General features: G+C 46.6%; 2 protein-coding genes across 8 annotated transcripts in view; one reads left to right on the forward strand and one right to left on the reverse strand.

Annotated features, from left to right (window-relative positions):
* Positions 1–17,383, reverse strand: MPC2 (mitochondrial pyruvate carrier 2). The gene is made up of 5 exons (XM_059675700.1): positions 17,021–17,383; positions 12,068–12,108; positions 4,704–4,788; positions 4,073–4,184; positions 1–320 (listed from the first exon to the last, which is right to left on the reverse strand). The coding sequence occupies exons 1-5, from the start codon at positions 17,127–17,129 to the stop codon at positions 284–286; spliced, it is 384 nt and encodes a 127-aa protein (XP_059531683.1). The 5' UTR covers positions 17,130–17,383; the 3' UTR covers positions 1–283.
* Positions 17,384–17,950: 567 nt separating this feature from the next.
* DCAF6 (DDB1 and CUL4 associated factor 6) overlaps positions 17,951–20,470 on the forward strand; it is an 89,848-nt gene continuing 87,328 nt past the window's right edge. For 3 of the 7 annotated variants that reach the window (XM_059675694.1, XM_059675695.1, XM_059675698.1), the window contains exon 1: positions 17,952–18,277. In XM_059675694.1, coding sequence (XP_059531677.1) covers positions 18,181–18,277 — 97 coding nt within the window. In that variant the 5' untranslated portion in view covers positions 17,952–18,180. Of the gene's footprint in view, positions 18,278–20,470 lie in introns of all 7 variants that reach the window. The other 4 variants (XM_059675692.1, XM_059675693.1, XM_059675696.1 and 1 more) reach the window with 2 other exon arrangements.

Below are 20,470 nucleotides of genomic sequence, written 5' to 3' on the forward strand. Positions count from 1 at the left end.
TATGAATGAGCAAGTACGATTTATTACAGGAAGAGAGTGGGAAAAAAATGTTACTAATACCCATAGATAAGTTCCTTAAGTCATATGTAGAGAGACACTGTTATTAAAAATTTGCTTTATTTTTATGCTGAATTGAGTACTAGTTTCTATTTAAGTTAGAATTTTAAAATGCGTCCCAATTATTAGCATAGAGAGCATCACCTTACCAATAACAAATAATAAATCAAACTAGGTCCCAGTGGTTATGGCTACAGCTAGGTTGTTGGGATGATCAGGAACTCTTTTACTTGTTTGCGTTAGCTTTTAGTTCTTGGTTATATCTATGGAGAAAACAGAAAGAAAAATAATCATGAATCACAATAGATAAGTATACGATAAGAAGGGAATGAGAAGCATATTCCATCTCTTCCCTCTCACTAGCCGAGAGGCTATCTAGTTGTAACTACAATCTTCCCAAGGCCTTGTGGGTAGAAATAGGCACAAGGGAAAGTGACCCAGACATTATTTGCATCTGGCTTCCAGCTGCCAAAAAGTTTAAATAACTTAACTTCCTGTTCAGAAGTATTATTTTAATGACTATTTTAATTCTTAAACTATACAAGAGCATGACAAAATGTGTGGACTGTTTCACTGACTCTTCCTCAGCTTAGCAGAGTGGAGGACAGGACACGCACAGGAAGCAACTTACTCCATGACGCTAAGCATACCTCCCAGGTCTCTCAAAAGGTCCCAATTCAAATATTCAATAGTGTTTTCCTAAATGCTCCAGAGCCCAATGTCTGCATTTCTAACAAAATCTCTCAATCTGCTATTGTACCAAAAGGTGCCAAAAATTCTTTTGTCTAATGGTATTTTAGTTTCTGATATTAAAAATAATATGGCATTTTGCATTATCTTAGCTCTATTATCATGAGTTAATGTTAAAATGGGATGGTATATGAGGAAAATACTCTGTAAATAAAATCACTGTACAAATTAAAGTTTATATTAAATAAGTCTTAAAAATGATTGTGAGGCATACTCTACAATGAGTGAGTTGTTTATTCACCCATCCATTATATGCTAGATGATTATGAGAAGATTAAATTATAAAGATACTCATTAACCTAGGAGTGGTAAAGATGAATGAAATAAAATGTGCTATACTCTATGGCATAGAATGCCTTCTGAAAGGAATGTAAATTATAACTTAATATTTCTCTTTATTGAGATCATTCAAATTTTTTTAATTTTTATTTTTTAGCTAAAGAAAGCTATTATTCATGACAGTTTTGTAATTTAGAAAGGTTCTATGGTCCAAACAAAGCCAGAGCCTTCATCTTGGATGAGCTCATTGCAGGATATTAATTGATCAGTGACCAATAATGTTACTGACAGAGTAAACAGTTTAAAAAATTTCCAAAGCTCATGGAACATTTTCCAATGAAACCAGAAGCCTCACTGAACATCATTCCCAATACTACATAACTACATAATGTTTCAGTTCTACTTTATTATATATGATCGAGAGTGATAAAAGGTTCATTCAGAAAATTACTTAATATATCATAAAGTATATTTGTTATCTTAATGAAATAGATTATATGAAAGAGCTATATATCTAGATACTATACAAATTTAAAACCTAGGTAACATACTGCTTAACATTTTTTAGCTTAAAACCCGACTTTTCTAGAAGTGCTAAATTTTTGCTTCTTACACATCCCATCTTAATATTATAGACTAGAGGCCCGGTGCACAAAAATTTGTGCACTCGGGGTTGGGAGAGGAGGTCCCTCAGCCTGGCCTGTGCCCTCTCACAGTCTGGGACCCATCAGGAGATAAGGACCTGCTGGTTTAGGCCTGCTCCCGGGTGGCAGAGGGCAGGCCTAATCCTAGGTGTAACCCCTGGTCGGGCTCAGAGCAGGGCCCATTGGGGAGTTGGGGCCCCGCCTCCTGTCATGCACAGAGCAGGGCGGATTGGGAGGTTGCCATGCCACCCTCAGTCATGCTCAGGGTATGGCCGATTGGGGGGTTGGGGCACCACCCCCTGTCACACTCAAGGCAGGGTCCATAGGGAGGTTGCAGCGCCACTCCTGTCATGCACAGAGCAGGGCCGATCAGAGGGTTGGGGCTCCGCACCCTGTCACACTGATCCCGGTGCTGGGAAGCCTCGCTGCTCCGCTGATCCCAGGGCCAGGACGCCTCTCGGCTCCCCTGATCCCTGGCCCGGAGGCCTCTCGGCTCCGCTGATCACCGGGCCGGGAGGCCTCTTGGCTCCCCTGAACGCGGGGCCGGAGGCCTCTCAGCTCCTCTGATCACCAGGGCGGGAGGCCTCTCTGCTCTGCTGATCGCGGGGCCTCCGACTCCGCTGATCACGGGGCCGGGAGGCCTCTGGACTCCGCTGATCACCGGGGCTGGGAGGCCTCTCGGCTGATCACTGGGCCGGGAGGCCTCTGGACTCCGCTGATCACCGGGGCTGGGAGGCCTATGGACTCCGCTGATCACCGGGCTGGGAGGCCTCCGGACTCCGCTGATCACCGGGGCTGGGAGGCCTCTCGGCTGATCACCGGGGCTGGGAGGCCTCTCGGCAGATCACCGGGCCGGGAGGCCTCTGGACTCCGCTGATCACCGGGGATGGGAGGCCTATGGACTCCGCTGATCACCGGGCCGGGAGGCCTCTGGACTCCGCTGATCACCGGGGCTGGGAGGCCTCTCGGCTGAACACCAGGCCGGGAGGCCTCTGGACTCCGCTGATCACCGGGGCTGGGAGGCCTCTCGGCTGATCACCGGTGCTGGGAGGCCTCTCGGCTGATCACCGGGCCGGGAGGCCTCTGGACTCCGCTGATCACCGGGGCTGGGAGGCCTATGGACTCCGCTGATCACCGGGCTGGGAGGCCTCTGGACTCCGCTGATCACCGGGGCTGGGAGGCCTCTCGGCTGATCACCGGGCCGGGAGGCCTCTGGACTCCGCTGATCACCGGGGCTGGGAGGCCTCTCGGCTGAACACCAGGCCGGGAGGCCTCTGGACTCTGCTGATCACCGGGGCGGGAGGCCTCTCGGCTCCGCTGATCGCGGGGCCTCCGACTCCGCTGATCACCGGGGCTGGGAGGCCTCTCGGCTCCGCTGATCACCGGGGCCGGGAGGCCTCTGGGTCGGCTCCGCTGATCACCGGGGCCGGGAGGCCTCTCGGCTCCGCTGATCACCGGGGGGCCGGGAGGCCTCTCGGCTCCGCTGATCACCGGGGGGCCGGGAGGCCTCTCGGCTCCGCTGATCACCGGGGCGGGAGGCCTCTCGGCTCCGCTGATCGCGGGGCCTCCAACTCCGATGATCACCGGGGCCGGTAGGCCTCTCGGCTCCGCTGATCACCGGGGCGGGAGGCCTCTCGGCTCCGCTGATCGCGGGGCCTCCGACTCTGCTGATCACCGGGGCTGGGAGGCCTCTCGGCTGATCACCGGCCAGGAGGCCTCTGGACTCCGCTGATCACAGGGGCTGGGAGGCCTCTCGGCTCCGCTGATCACCGGGGCTGGGAGGCCTCTCGACTCCGCTGATCACCGGGGCCGGGAGGCCTCTCGGATCCGCTGATCACCGGGGCCGGGAGGCCTCTCGGATCCGCTGATCACCGGGGCTGGGAGGCCTCTCGGCTCCGCTGATCACTGGGGCCGGGAGGCCTCTCGGCTCCGCTGATCCCAGGCCCTGAGGCCTCTCTGCCCTGCTGCTTCAGGGCTGTTTGGCTTCGCTCTGCTTGGAGCCTGAGTATGCAAATAAGCCGCCATCTTTTAGCTTCTATAATTAAAACATTGTATCTTTTGGAGTTGTTGCTTCAGGAGCTCAGAGCCCTGCAGCTGCGGGGATCCTTGACTTTCTCCATCGCTGGGGCAACCAAGCCTCCTATTCTCAGCTGCCTGGCTGCCAGCCGCCATCTTGGCTGACAGTTAATTTGCATATCTCGCTGATTAGCCAATGAAAAAGGTATCAGTTGTATGCCAATTACCATTTTTCTCTTTTATTAGTATAGGATGAATTTTACCAAAAAAAAGTATTGCTACCTGTGTGGCTTCTGAGACACGTTTTATACCCTTGGTGGGCTTACCTCCAAATACGAAAGAGCTGAGAGGCTCCTGCTGCCCCGACAAAGAAATTAACAGCAAACAGACTCCAGTTTTTTGGAATAATTACAAGTGAGTATCTTGACCAAATAAGCCCTGTTGAAATATAATACATTTTTTTAAAGTATAGGTACTGTTGCAATATCTTATCTGAACATTTAATATTATAGTAAAATACTTCTAAATAAGACTATGACAACATAATGTAGGACAGAGGATAAAGAAAAACTAGACTCTAAGTCTTTAATTAAACTGCTATAATTCATTGTTACATAAAATACTCAGTTCTTACATCAAAGGGAGGAAATATTTATAGGGCAAATGAATATTTACTGGAATGTTTTTCCGACATAAAATTATGCTGATGACAAAACGTGAAAAATAAAAACCCATGCAGATACCTATTCACTGCAACCCTCCTCTGCCTTCTCCATCTAATAACTTCCTAGAGATGACCCCTGAATTCCTTTGTGTGTGTGCATGCGCGCGCGCGCGCGCGCATGTGTGTGTGTGTATAATGTGTTCTAAACATTAAATTGTTAAATAAATTGAGGTAAAACAATATACAAATATTGACTGTCCTATATGGAACATGAAGGGTATTCTTTAATTTACCTGTAGCCATCAGAACAGCAGACTGAGCTGTGCTGAGTTTTTCTGCAGGTCTGGCCATGTCAGCCAATCCAGCACACACCAACCCCTGAAATACACAGAAAAAAAGAAAAAGCATCCTAACTGTCAAGTAATGGTTCTTCACTTTAAATAAAACACAGAACTGTTTCAGAGATCTCCACATGATAATAGCGGCAATTTTAGTATCCATGCCTTAAGAAAATGTGTATCATGACAAAAGCTACAGTGAATTCGGAATATTTTCAGAATTAATCTGTGTTTTGTTAACCACATTAAGCAACCTGATATATTTGAAAATCAGTAGTGTGTGTGTGTGTTGTATATATATATATTTGTTCCACAAATGACACTTTTTTCACATGTGAATTTATATATTCTTTATACATGTCAGGAACCATTGACATGGAGGATGCCTGAAAACTAAGGTAATTTGTATAGATTCCTCCTTTCAGTTTTTTGTCAATGTTATTTATTTATTTATTTTTTAAAAGTATAAGTATCAGAAAAGCTGTTAGAATTTTAGTGTCCTGGTTAGACAGTAATGTAATGTCAGAGGACAGATGGTCATTTCTTCTCTGCTGTGTTTTTGACACTGGTTTTGATGGAATTATGCACTCATAGTCTCAGGATCAAGGGCAGAAGGCCCATGTTCCTTTTCATCTTTATTCTGTACTTCATTCATTCAGAGAGTGCTTAGAGTATACCACAAGATTATATAAAACTAGTGGCCCGGTGCACGAAATTCGTGCACGGGGGAGGGTGTGTTCCTCAGCCTGGCCTGCACCCTCTCCAATTTGGGACCCCTCGAAAAATGTCCTGCCAGTTTACAGGGATTGGGCCTAAACCAGTAGTCGGACATCCCTCTCATAATCCGGGACTGCTCTGCCCACACTGCAGCCACCGCTACTGCCTCAGCCACTGCCTGTGGCTGTGGGGAGAGGGCCCGCGCCCACGCCCCGCAGAGAATCAGCTGGGTGGGAGTGCTGCAGGCTGGCAGTGGGGCCAAGGACCGGTCCCTGGACCCTGCCAAGTGGGCCCAGCTGCAGAGGAGCCTGGATAGGAAGCTGGGCAAGCTAAGCAGCCAGAGGAAGAGCAAAAGGAGGGAGAAGGAGATGTGAGCCGACCCTCACACCCTCCGGCCTTGTCTTAGCAAATACAAGTGGGAGCAAGCGGCTGTCCATGGTGCTTTCTGTGCCTTATAGCTGCTCCAGTGATGTGACCAGGGCTGCATGAGCAAGCCAAGGGCCTCTGGGAGGGGGTGGGTGGGCCCAGCGTGGGTGGGCCCAGCGTGCCATGCCTTGCGCTGGGGTGGGGGCGGGCTTCGGTGGCTGTTCTCTGCACCTTCTGGGGAGAGCCGCCCCAGGTCTCAGTTTTGCTGGCACCAGGGCCCCCTGGGGCTCTCCGAGGTCCCTCGCCAACTGCCTTAAGAGAACCTTTAAGAGAGGTTCCGGGAGTCCGGTTGCGGCCTGGCCTGCGCCCCGCCCTCCCGCCCTTCGATCGCCATGGTGGGGGTCCGCGGCTGCTGCCTGGCCTGCGCTCCGGCCCTCCTGCCCTCCGATCGCCATGGCGGGGGTCCAGGGTTGCTGCCTGGCCTGCGCTCAGGCCCTCCCACCCTCCAATCGCCATGGAGGGGGTCTGGGGTTGCAGCCTGGCCTGCAACACAGCCCTTCCGCCCTCCGATCGCCATGGCGATCGAGGAACGCAGGCCCTCCCGCCCTTCAATTGCCATGGCAGGGGTCTGGGGTTGATGCCGCCCTCCCATCGCCATGGTGGAGGTCCGGGGTTGGGGCCTGGCCTGCACCCCGCCCTCCCGCCCTTCAATTGCCATGGTGGGGGTCCGTGGTTGCTTGCCTGGCCTGCAACACAGCCCTCCCGCCCTCCGATCACCATGGCGGGGGTCTGGGGTTGCTGCTTGGCCTGCGCCCAGCCCTCCCGCCCTCCAATTGCCATGGCGATCAGGGCCACAGGCCAGCTGGCAACCCCAGCTTTCCCATGGTGATCACCCGCTGGGCGGTGGGGAAAGGCAGCCGTTGCCCACCCCCCAACTCTTGCCTGCCGCCTGGGTTGCCGATCACCATTCTTCAGTCCTTCCCCTTTTGCCTCTCATCATTGTGAGTATGCAAATTAACTGCCATCTTTGTTGGCGGTTACCGCCATCTTGGCTGTCAGTTAATTTGCATATCTCGCTGATTAGCCAATGGGAAGGGTAGCGGTCGTATGCCAATTACCATGTTTCGGTTTTATTAGATAGGATACTCCCTGACCATAGGTAGATCCACAGTGACTTGTGTAATGGCAGTCATGTTAGTGCTTAAGACAGGGGTGGGCAAACTTTTTGACTCGAGGGCCACAATGGGTTCTTAAACTGGACTGGAGGGCCGGAACAAAAGCATGGATGGAGTGTTTGTGTGAACTAATATAAATTCAAAGTAACCATCATTACATAAAAGGGTGCGGTCTTTTTTTTCAATAGTTTTATTCATTTCAAACGGGCCGAATCCGGCCCGCGGGCCATAGTTTGCCCACGGCTGGCTTAAGATCATAGATTTGAGTCAAACAGACCTGGAACTTCCAATCCTGAGTCTGCCACTACAACAACATGTGCAGCCAGTTCTCTGAACCTCAGTACCCTTCTCTGAAAAATGCTGATACTATTTATATCTCTGATATTTTTTGGTGAAGATTAAATATGAGATAATGTATTTTAAGATCCTAATACAGAAGGTTTGGCACCAGTAAACAAATTTAAAAACGCTTTTCAAATGTCTGAAGCCCAGGTTTGTGATGCTTTCAGGCATCTGATTATCTCCACTGGATGGGATGCTCATCCTATATAATAAAAGCCTAATATGCTAAGTGTCTGGTCATCTGTTCAACCAATCAAAGTGCTAATGATATGCTAAAGCTGCTCAAACACTCGCTATGACGTGCACTGATCACCAGGGGATAGACACTCCGACCGGTAGGTTAGCTTGTCCTATATAATAAAAGCCTAATATGCTAAGTGTCTGGTCATCCGTTCAACCAATTAAAGAGTAATATGCTAATGATATGCTAAGGATGCTCAACCACTCGCTATGACGTGCACTGACCATCAGGGGGTAGACGCTCCGACTGGTAGGTTAGCTTGCTGCTGGGGTCTGGCCAATCGGGACTGAGCAAGATAGGCAGGACACCCTGGAGCCCTCCCGCATCCCTCCCGGGCCCCAGTTGTGCACCGGTGGGATCCCTCAGCCTGGCCTGCACCCTCTCGTAATCAGGGACCCCTTGGGGGATGTTGGAGAGCCAGTTTTGGCCCAATCCTGCAAGCTAGGCCAAGGGACTCCACTGGTGCATGAATTTGTGTACCGGGCCTCTAATAGACAGTATAAAACTAACTCTCTTCCTTTCCTCTTTCTTTCTCTCTCCTTTCTTCCTTCTAATACACACACACACACACACACACACACACACACACACACACACACACTAGAGGCCCAGTGCATGACATTCATGCACTCGGGGGTGGGGGGGATTCCCTCAGCCTGGCCTGCACCCTCTTGCAGTCCAGGACCCCCCTGTGGGATCGGGCCTAAGCCGGCAGGCGGACATCCCTCTCGCACCTCTCACAGTCCAGGACCCCTCGCTCCTTACCATCCACCTGCTGGCTCCTTACCACTCGGCTTGCTGCTGCTTAACGCTACCGTGGGGGCAGGAGAGGCTCCCACCACCGCCGCTGCACTCACCAGCTGTGAACCCAGCTTCTGGCTCAGCGCACTGACCACCAGGGGCCAGCTCCTACGTTTAGTGTCTGCCCCCTGGTGGTCAGTGCGCACCATAGTGATCGGTCATTCTGGTTGTTCTGCCATAAAGGTTGTTTAGGCTTTTATTATCTACCTATATAAAACCCTAATATGCAAATTGAACAAACAGCAGAATGATCAGCGGAATGACCGGTCGCTTTGATGTACACTGACCACCAAGGGGCAGACACTCAATGCAGAAGCGGCCTCCAGCCTGCAGGCCCTGACCGGTGGCGGCAGGGTGCAGGGCCAGCAAGCGGGTGGTGCCAGGCCAGCCAAGGCAGGTACAAGTGGAGGCCCCCTTTTCACCCGGCCGGTCGCCCCACAGAGGGAGGCAACCAGCGGTGGCGGCAAGGGATGGGGCCAACCGGGCGGTGCCAGGCCAGCCGAGGTGGGTGCGAGCAGGGGCCCCGATCACCCCGCTGGTCACACCACACATCAACTCTGATTGCCGCTAGGCCTAGGGACCCTACCTGTATACAAATTTTGTGCAGTGGGCCTCTAGTATAGATTATATAGATAGATAATCCTCACCTGAGGATATTATTTTCCATTATTTTAGAGCGAGTAGAAGGGTTGGGGAAAGACAGAGAAACTTTGATGTGATAGACAGACATCGATTGGTTGCCTCCTGCACATGCGCAGACTGGGGTTGGGAATTGAGCCTGCAACTGAGGTATGTTCCCTTGACCGGAATCGAGCCCAGGACCCTTTAGTCCTTGGGCCGCTGCTCTAACCACTGAGCAACCAGCTAGGGCTTCAATATCTTTTCATTTATTAAAGGTCATATAACACTTTTAGAGGAATGTTTAAAAAAATGAAATACCACTATTGAATATTCCAATTCCAAAATGCTCATAGTAGCAAAGACCTCAAGATTCTAAACTGTGAATTAATCTATAGAAGTAGTTCCGGCTGAAAGAACAAACAGACAGGTATTAACAATATGTGTGGTTTATCTGAAAGTTGATTTATTCCTAAGGAAAGGAGAAAGTAGAAAATAAAGCTATACCAAATGGCATATTGTTTGAGAATTAATATAACTCAGTCCATACAAAAAGATTTTGAACAAAAATAAAGAAGCTCTCTTAGTTGCTCTTCACATAATAAGCTCCCCAGTCTGGTCAGTGATCTCCATTCCTTCTGTAAACAGGCCAACAGACGTCCATGACACGCTAAATACTCATGGCTAGTGGGCTGCTTATTCTGTATTACATTAGTTGAGTTGTATTTTTATCAAGCCACTGTGTTTGTCCTTAAACCTGTCTATGCCAGTTTTACTTGCTACATAATTTAACAGACTATAGCAGTAATGGCGAACCTTTTGAGCTCGGCATGTCAGCATTTTGAAAAACCCTAACTTAACTCTGGTGCCGTGTCACATATAGGAATTTTTTGATCTTTGCAACCATAGTAAAACAAAGACTTATATTTTTGGTATTTATTTTATATATTTAAATGCCATTTAACGAAGAAAAATCAACCAAAAAAATGAGTTCGTCTGTCACCTCTGACACGCGTGTCATAGGTTCGCCATCACCGGACTATAGGGTAAACAGGGGAACTACAAAGTGGGTTGCTCTTTCTATGAAAACGCAAGCAACTATTTTGAAAAGACTGAATAACGGCAAGTTTTAAAACTTACTGTCAAATTTGGCATGAGACAGATATACAAAAATTTGAGGGAAAGCCATACAAATCTAGCAGGCTTCTGTTGTCATACTATTATGAAAATATCTATGACCTTGTTCTGCTTTAAAGAAAACTAAGCTGGAAATTATATGGGATGCACTATGATATAATTCATCCAAGATAGAAGATGTGGAACTCAAAATCAGTGATCCATACATAAATAAAAGCTTTGGCCTCATAGTAGATGACTGGCAAACGAATACATATTTATATTATTTGAGTTAAAATAAAATATTTAAGGTATAATTTTTATGATTATTTGGTTTCAATTAAAGTGACTAAGGTCTCCACCATAGTTAAATGCCTGAAGAAGTATAGTCTGAAATTCTTCAGACAGAACACATATGGCTGGCAGCAGCAATTTTTATGTCATGCACAGACTACCACAGATTAATTACCAAATGCTCTGGGAGAAGAACACACATTGTACATAAAGTAAATAACCAGCAAAAGAAGTCTCCGCACCAGCGAACAAGACACAGAAGTTTCTATTGCTATGCAGTCATCAGGAGACTATGTTGATTTCAACACGAACTTAAAATAGATTTTTTAAAGGAGACAGAAGGCACTCAGGCGTATCTGATACTGTCAGTGTTTCAAAACACTGGTGGAACAGATCAAAGAAACACAAAAGCTATTAATAAAATAAATAAACTCCCAAACTGTGGCAAATTTGAGGTCAAAGAGGACACCAAATTTGTGGTAAATAGATTAAATCATTCTTATTCTTTTAATAATGGTATAGAAACAATACTTCAGTAATTAATTCCACTTTATAGATAAGTTATTACTATATAATTTTAAGTGTGGTAGGGAGAGGAGAAGAAGGAAATAATAATATACCTTCCATTAGTCTCGGTATTTTGGCGGCATATCACTATATTTGAATGCTTACAGTGTGAGCATAATCACCAAAGGTCATACATTGAAACTTTAAAAAAAAACTGGGATCTTTTCTCAATATATAAATATAAAAAATAACTGCTCTCTAGTTCTCTCTAAAATACAGCTCCCAATCGCTCATCTAATCTTGCCATTTTATAGCTGAGTATGTAAAATGGCAGGTCCTCACAATTTAAATAAAGTGCTGCTGGTGTGGCTCAGCAGTTGAGTGTCGACCCAAGAACCAAGAGGTTGCTGGTTTGATTCCCGGTCAGGGCACATGCCTGGGTTGCCAGTGGGGCAACCCAGGCTCCATTCCCAGTGGGGGCCATGCAGGAGGCATCCAATCAATGACTTCCTCTCTCATTGATGTTTCTATCTCTCTATCCCTCTCCCTTCTTCTCTCTCTAAAAATCAATAAAAATGTCTTTTAAAAAATATTACATATAGAATTACCATATGATCTAATAATTCCACTTCTAGCATAACCCAAAAGAACTGAAAGCAGGGACTGGAATAGACATTTGTTCACCATTGCTGACAGCAGCATTTGGAGTCAGAAGTCCTAGACTCTATCACTAACCAAATGTTAACATACATCCTTAAATAAATCCCACTACTTTTTGAGACTACCTTTCTTTGCCTCTGTTTGGTGTATCTTTAGTTCTCTTACTAAATTAACAGTAACAGTTAATTTAGGGAGGAGGGCTCTAACTAGTTTAATGTTTTTCTTAGTCATAAAACTTTAGAATGAAGTTTCATGTTTCAAGGGCTCACAATTGTGTTTTGATAACAAAAATGTTCCCAGGCTTCCTAATCAATGGAGTTCAGAAAAAACTAGTGAAAATGATACATCTGAGAATCTTTGCATGACATCATTTAGTGGCATACCATGAACATTTCAAAGTACATCCTTCATAAAAGTTACTTCAAATTAGTAAGTTATCAGATAATTTTTTTCAGTAGCTTCTATAAAAACTCAAAACTTACCCATTTCATAATTGGAGCCCAGAAAAAAACTGTTTTGGGACCTGAAACAACAAAAAATTTAGGAATAAATCAATTATTCAACCATTCCTTACATGTCTTTTAATAGCTATCACATTTCAAAAGCCTAAAGATTTATCAATATATTTCTAATCATTTTTCCGTTTCTAATTTTTTACTATGTTTTCTGCATATTTTGTATATAAGCTAACTTTAAAAAGTCGCCACAATATCAATCTTTCATACAAGTTTTTTTGATCTCCCTATCAATTATTTGTATTTTTGTGACCTGTTAAAAATTAGCTGAAGTGTAAAGGAGATGGTTTTGGAAAACATGGAACTTAATGCTAGTTCACTCATGGATAACTTCAAGTTGGGGAAATTACAGATTTGCCTTGATGATGTTTCATACCCAAGGCTAGAGTTTGGTATTTACTCATCTTCAGGGACATCAGGATCCCTTTACATCAGGGTTGCTTTAGACTTCACTCACTAGTTACTCTTCTCTTAGACCAGTGGTTCTCAACCTTCCTAATGCCGCGACCCTTTAATACAGTTCCTCATGTTGTGGTGACCCCAACCATAAAGTTATTTTCGTTGCTACTTCATAACTGTTATTTTGCTACTGTTATGAATGGGAATGTAAATATCTGATATGCAGGATGTATTTTCATTGTTACAGATTGAACATAATTAAAGCATAGTATTAATCACAAAAACAATATGTAATTAGATATGTGTTTTCTGATGGTCTTAGGCGACCCCTGTGAAAGGGTCGTTTGACCTCCAAAGGGGTCGCGACCCACAGGTTGAGAACCGCTGTCTTAGACCATGCCACTCCCCCATTTGGCTCCTGAAAATGCTTCCCATGAGTCTGATGCCATGATGTACTGATCCCATAAGTCAATCTTGCAAGCTGTCTGGTTATTTTAGTTAGCTTGAGCTTCTGGAATTCCTATCATCACACGTGGTTCATTTTTATTTGTTGTAGACAAAGTCTCTGGTCATAGGCAGGATCAATTACTAAGTTCATCTTTTATCCCTGCATGAAGCCTGGCTTCATCACTAAGGGTAATTCAGTCCATGTTGTAGTCTCTGGCTTTGAATTTTTCAGCAGACTCCTCTCTTCCTATTTCAAAACTCATGTTTCCTCTTGTGCTACCCAAAGACTGTTTCCTGAGCAATGCCTCTATAGATTCTGGTTCTTGACCAGCTTAAGTGGTTGATACTTCAGGGTTAATGAAGAGGCAGGCTTTTCAGTAGGTTTTCCTGGTAACTAATAAATGCTCCGAGCTAGGTGATAGTCTTAAAATATTAACTAACTGTCCCTGTCCCGCCAACCAAACCAAACAAAAAAACTTCAAATATGACTAGTTACTAGAGCCTGGACTAGGAGCAGTATGAATATTTTAGTGAATAATTTAAAACTACACAACAAACCCTACATTAGTTTAACAACAAACCCTACATAAGTACTGAATTTAAAAATATCAGTAGCAAATAAATAATCAGAGTTGGATATCCATAAATGCAAATCAGCAGTGTTTTCTTCATTATTTAAAAAAAAGGGAAAATGGCTATCACTCTGTGATCATACAAAAATTTCAAAGAAAACTAATTTTAGCTCACTCATCCAATTTATCTTAGCTAATCATTTTCTACCTTAAGAATAAACAAGCCAAATTTAAATGTGTAAGAATTCAAGTACAGAGGCTGTCTTCCTGAAAAAAGCAATTAACCAATAGTGAACATGGTAATGAGAAAATATCCCAACTTACTTCAAATTTATAAAGCAAAGTTTTGATAAAACGAAACATTTAAAAATAGATATGCTCACACAGTGACAACACAATGTCACATTAGACCTGAGTGTCATTCCAGGCCTGGGAAACCAGGTTTATATTCTACAGAATGGCACAAATATTCTCACAGCTGTTCATTAAAACAGCAATTCATTAAAAATATGAGACAAATAATTATTATGCCTGAAGTGATTATAATACGTTAAGATCAAGATAAGCAGAAGTATAAACTAATAGGTTACATAGCTAATATTCATTATGAGGTATGAAAAAACTAGATCGGGTGAAATATACTGAATAAAAATCATCTCATATATTTAATTTGGAGTCCAAAATGAGGGAAATGTGTCCCCATCAGATATAAAAGTACATTCTTTTAGATAATTAAATAAAAGTTAATTAATATATTTTCATCTTGTTTCATAGAAGTCCACTTCTGGAAGTTGAAAAAGGCTTCAAATGCTGGCAATCTGAAAATATCAAACAAGTATTCAAAAAGTATATATACATTTAAAACTATAAACTATTTTCAGGCATAACAGAAAATACAGAGGATAATATAATGGTCATTTTCTTTTGTATTGTTATGGGTTTGTCTTATTTTTAAAGTGAAACTTTTTTAGAGTTCATATTTTCATAGAAGAAAATTCTATGAAATTCTGCAAGGGAATATCACAACCAACTCTGTAACAGACAGACATTTTCCAACAAATTAACCAATCTAGCTGCCTTGATGAACCTGTTGATAAAATGACATAAATTTACCTCCTAATTTGTTATCTGAGCGGAATCACTGTTCATGAAATATATAAATTTTAGCCCTACCGGGTTTGGCTCAGCGGATAGAGTGTCAGCTCTCGGACTGAAAGGTACCAGGTTCGATTCTGGTCAAGGGCACATACCTCAGTTGCAGGCTAGAACCCTGGCCCTGATTTGGACGTGTCTGGGAGGCAACCAATCCATGTGTATCTCTCACACTGATATTTCTCTCTCTGTCTCTCCACTTGTCGGCTCTCTAAAAATCAATGGGAAAATATCCTTGAGTAAGCATTAACAAAAAATAAAAATAAATAAACAAATAAATTTTACCAAGAAACTATGTCTTTATTGTATGTATGATTCTCCCCTAAGAAAAGATTTCCTTCTTGGAACAGAGTAACTTTACAAACAGGCAAACATACACAAACACAAATATTGAGCTGACGTGCTCAGTATGTCCCAATGTAAAACATAAAGTTTCTAACTGAAGGCTTAATATTTCAATGTGGATGATGATTCAACAACATACTATTATGCAAAATAGTACACATAAGCTTAAAGATTCAATCGAGTAACTCTTGGAACATAATCAGTGTTTCCTTAGATTTTATTCAATACTAGTACATTGACAGTTATGTTTTTCATGCTTCTCCATTTCTACACTGGTGTGCCTACAACTTTCTAATCATAAATCATTTTGCAGTGATAGGAATTCTTTCTCTGCCTACTGGTTAAAAGCTTAGGTGGGAGAGGACAAACATTCCTTGAAAGTCTAAGTGCAAACACTCTGCTACATGTTTTACTGACATTGTCATTTAACTTTCATAACAATCCTTAAATGGTGATAATTATTTTCCCTATTTTATAGATTAAAAAAATTAAGGCTTTGGGGATTTAAGGCCAAGGTCACACAGTTAAGATTCAAACCTGGCCTGTCTGGCTCCTAAGCTTATGCTCCTTCCACTGTACAGACAAGGGATCACAACTCATCTAATTCAGGAATACCCAGATGAAATGTACAATCTACAAATGAAAGGTACTCCTCTTCATTCTGAGAGTTGAATAACGTATTATAAGCAAGGAAGGTGGGTGGTTAAAGCCAAGGCCTTGGAAAAGATCACTATAAAACGACCCTGTTAGTAACGTCGTTTAAAATTGCTCCTGCTCTACGTGTCCTTGTCCTACAGCCCAGACACAAAGTGGACAGGGTCAGAACTGACTAGAGAATTCAGTTGACTCTAAAGCCCAGATTATTACAGAAGCATTGCCCAACCTCCCTCCTGATAACTTTGCCACAAAACACAGCACAATTCTAAACATTTGAGTATTAAAAGAACTAAAAGGCAAACTAAATAAACTTCAGCAATAAACACCTTTCCTTGAAGATCAATTTTATAATGTGTGCAATATGTACTGCAGTAAACAACATTACACTCATATAATCCCCAAATACAGTTCATTCCATTACCAAACTGGAAATCAGATTTAGTGATAACCAGTTCAGACTCGAGAGAGCCACTTGGGCTGGGGGGGGGGGGGGCGGGGGGGGGGGGACAGTCATCTCTCCTAATGAGGCCAAGTGCAGAGGGGAGTCAGCTAAAAGGGCTCCTTTGAGGGTTGCACTTCAATATTTGTTTATAGCAGATTTTTCTCCTTTGCAAACTCTTAGGCTTGAAAGAGATCTGCTTTTCGTTCCCAGATAACTAAGTGTTATTGCTGCCCCTTGGGTAGAGAATTCCGGATCATAAATACAGAGTGGGAGGGCCTGGGATCTTCCCGTTTTCTAACGAAATATATGTATTTTTTCAACCACAAGAACACTGTGTTCCAACAGGACAAGAGAGCGCGCAAACATTTACTGAGCACGAATGAACAAACATGCATGTTATATTTAACTCTCACCTTGACCATTTTACAAAGACCACAAGATCTAGGGTTTCGCCCAAGGTCACGCCTGCAGTACGGGGCACATCTGGATGCAATCCAGGTGTGCCCACGCAAAACGGTGCAGGGGTGGCTCACCCAGGCATTTCACGAAGGACGGACTTAAGCTAGACCCGCGGGCCGGGGAATGACAGGCTCCGAAGCTCGGCTCTGCCAGCCGGACGAGGAGGCGGTGCGACCTTTCCGCCAAACGCTCCGGGGCCACGGCGCTCGGGCCGGTGGGAATGGGGCAGGCAGGACCCAGTCCAGAAGCCCGACCGGGTTGGAGTCGCGCCTAAGGGAGGGGGTGCGACACAGGTCGTCAAGGCTGGTGAAAGATGGTGGACGAGGCAAAAGGGAACAGCAGGGAAAGGCGAGAAAGTAGACGCGTTCACTCGAGGGTGTAGGTGACGCCTCCGGCGACGGAGGTGTCCGCGGGCCCCGGAGGCAAGGTCTCGGCGGGAGCCATTACCTGCCGGGTGGTTGTACAGCGGCCTCAATTTCTCAGGCAGCATGAGCTCCACTCTATCGAGGACCCGGTGGTAGGTGGCCCTCAGGCCCCGGACGCCGGCGGCTGACATCTCTGCGGACGAGGGGTCGTGGCCGGGCGGGCGCGAGGGTGGCCGCGTACTCGTCCCCGGCTGACGACGAAGGGCAGCCTGTCACTCTCCCGGCCTCAGGGCCTCGCGTCCTACGCTCCCCTCGGGTGCTCTCCCCGCCGCCGCTCAGCCTGTCCCGGCTTGCGAATCACCCTGGGGCCCGGGCCCGGAGAAGGCCGAGGAGGCGGAGGCTCTGCGACGGCCCGCCCTGGGTCGGCCCTCGGCCCGCCCGCCGCCCACTAGGAGGGGAGGCATGGCAACCGGGGTCAGAATCGCCTCCGAGATCCCTCGGGAGCCCGGCGCAGCGCGCGTGCGCGAGCGGAGCTGTCCACGGTGATTGGCCCGCCCCGCGGAGTGGGCGTGGCCCAGCGCGAACCTCCTATTTCTCCTTCCTGCCCTCGAGGCCATGTTGGAGAAGGGAAAGTGAAGTTGCCCTGAGCCCCTTTCATGTTGATGAAGGAGGCCCATAGTTAAAATGGGCTGTCGGGCCTGCCGTGCCCCAACTAAAGATGACGGCGCACGACCCTCTTGTTTCCTTTGGGATGGAACTCGTGAGCGAGAAACTTCAGATCTCAGCTTCCTCAGTTATCCTTGCAGGATGGAGGATTTGGCTGCAGGGGCCTGAACCTGCTTTTCTAGGGTGAAGGCGGCTTTTCCTCGTGCGACCGGACCGAGCGGCTCCCGTCCCCCCATCGTCGTCATCTCGCGAGAATGCCTGCAGGGAGGGGTCGAGAGCGGGGAGAGGGCGGAGCCGCGGCCGCCTCCGCCTCCTCCCCCGCCCCCTGCGGGAGGCCGAGGGCGGGGCTGTTGCCGATCTGGACGTTCGGGCCAGTCTGGGGAGAGTATGAGCCGAGCTCCGGCCGCGGCGCGCCCGGGCTTCGGGGGCGAAAGCGCCGCCGCCTTCTGAGTCGCTGCGGCCGCCCGCGAGGCCCGGCGCGCGGATGGTGCTGGTGCGGCTCGGGGGCTGATCGCACGTCCCCTCTCCCGGCCCCTCCCCGCGCGGTGGGCTCCCCTCCCACCCGGCGGCGGAGCCATGTCTCGGGGTGGCTCCTGCCCACACCTGTTGTGGGACGTGAGGAAAAGGTCCCTCGGGCTGGAGGACCCGGCCCGGCTGCGGAGCCGCTACCTGGGTGAGCGGGGGCCGCGGGGCGGAGGCGCTGGGTGCCGCCCAGGGGTGGGGGAGGGGGCCGCGGTCGGGGCTGTTGGCGGCCGGACGGCGCCTCGACCGGGGCGCCCCTGAGACTCGGGGGGCGCTGGGTGGACTCCGACAGACGGACCCCGAGCCCTGCCCTCCGCGGCCAAGCCCCCTTGCGTGCTGCCAGCCGCCGCCCTGGCCGGCTTTTCCTCGCGGGGCCGGACCGGGGGCGGACGGTACCGGCCAGGAAAGGGGTCGGGGCGGCTTCTGGAGTGGGACTCGGGGCACGACCCGCCGGGCCTCCCGGAGCGTTTGGAGCAAAAGTTGGCGCTCCTGCTCTTCTCCAGCGCCGCCCCGCTCAGCCGAGGACGGGGCTTTCGGCTGCCACCCCCGCCCTGCGGCCTCGGCGGGTTCAGGTGTCGGCTGCGACGCGGCGCCCACCCTCGGGTGTCCCGCTCGAACGGGCTCCGCGGGGACCCCCGGCTCCGAGCCCGAAAGTAGTCGCCGAGCTGTGCCGCCCGCGAGCGCTCGGCCCCGCCGCTCGGCCGGGTCTGGCCGCCCGGAGGAGGTGTAGGGTTTCGTGCTCCCTTTCCCACCCCTGCAAAGCGCACTTGGCATTTTCTGTTTCTTAGTTCAGCTTTCTAAAAACAGCCCCAGCGCTGGAGGGACTGTCTTCCACCTTTTCCGTTTCGGGTCCAGTGGTTTTGCGGGGATTCTGGGTCACGCCGAGCTAACCAAAAAGTCCGCCCTCTTCAAAGTGGGCATCCTGAGTGTGGGTCTTTTTGTTGTTGTTTTCTTCTTGTGCAATCTTATCATTCCTCTTTCTTCTTTATTTTTATTTGAGGATAACATTTAAATTTCTTTCCAACTTTGTCACTTTTACTGGCTGAGTCTTTTTTGATGTAATTTGTTTTCGACTTCAAGTCAACAGAAAAGTTGGAAGCATTTTTTTCTTATCCTTGGTTTTTGTTGGGTTTTTTATAGCATCTCAAGTGACTTATGAATACATTCGCCTTGTAAAAACAATAAAAACGAAGCAAAAATCCCTGTGATCCTTCCCATTCCAATTTCACACACACATCCTTGGAGCTAACAGTATTATCTGTTTCCTGAATATTTGTCCAGACCTTTTTCTTTTCATTCTTACCAGCACATATGTATACATAGAGATGCTATAGTATGTGTGTGTGTGTGTGTGTGTGTGTGTGTGTGTGTGTGTGTCCAGCATAAACATTGCCTTGCAACTTTGGTTTTCTACACTACATCTCAGAGATCTTAACATGGCAGTAAAAATAGATCTGTTCTTTCTATAGAAACATATAAGTTTATATATTATTGTTTTCTTCTGCTTCAGCTCTATCTACGATAGAGTCCATTAAAATTAAAACCCTATATTTTTCCCCCTTCCTATTCTAACTCCCTAATGGAGTGGAGTTTGTGTTGAAGTTAGGGAATAGAACTGTTTCCTCCTGCTTCATAGGTCGAGGGTCAGCCACTAAACCACACTGTCTGGGCTAGATCCCATTTTTGAGATTTCAACATTTAAACGTTTTGATTATCTATAGTATTGTAGGTTAATTACATTTCTAGTTTATTTCCATTATTTGTATTTCTGATCAGTTACCACTAAATAACAGTGAAATTGGGATAGAATGAATTGACAGGTTTTTCTTGTGACATTTGCATTTCAAATTATTTCACCATAGAACATATCTTTTCAATGGTAGTATTCAAGTTTTGTTGTTTATTTTATTTAAATTTGGTTATCTATTTTCCTCTCATGAAAGAAAATTACAGTTCACAAAATGTACTTTTACATTGTAGGAATGAAGAGAATAATTTGTCATACGTTATTTAAGAGAAGAAGTATATTATGCCAATAGCCCCCAAACTCACCTAAACCAATAGAGCCTGGATTGAATGACAGTAGGCCAGGGATTGTCTTCTCTATGAGCCTGATAAAAATTTCAGTGTGGGATTTATTTTTTTAAACACTAATTGTCAAAGTCCCGAGTTAGAGACACCTATAAGTTTACGTATTCAGATTTTCTCAATGTTGTATATGCTCTGTCCACATAGGGTGGTGCTTTGGAATTCAGTGATTGTTACAACTTTTTAGCCACACATTTTAGTGTATATATAGTTTTGTAAAGATAAGCATTGCTGGAAAAAAACAAGATGGCGGCAT

The sequence above is a fragment of the Myotis daubentonii genome, chromosome 18, assembly GCF_963259705.1.
Source record: "Myotis daubentonii chromosome 18, mMyoDau2.1, whole genome shotgun sequence".
Taxonomy (NCBI): domain Eukaryota; kingdom Metazoa; phylum Chordata; class Mammalia; order Chiroptera; family Vespertilionidae; genus Myotis; species Myotis daubentonii.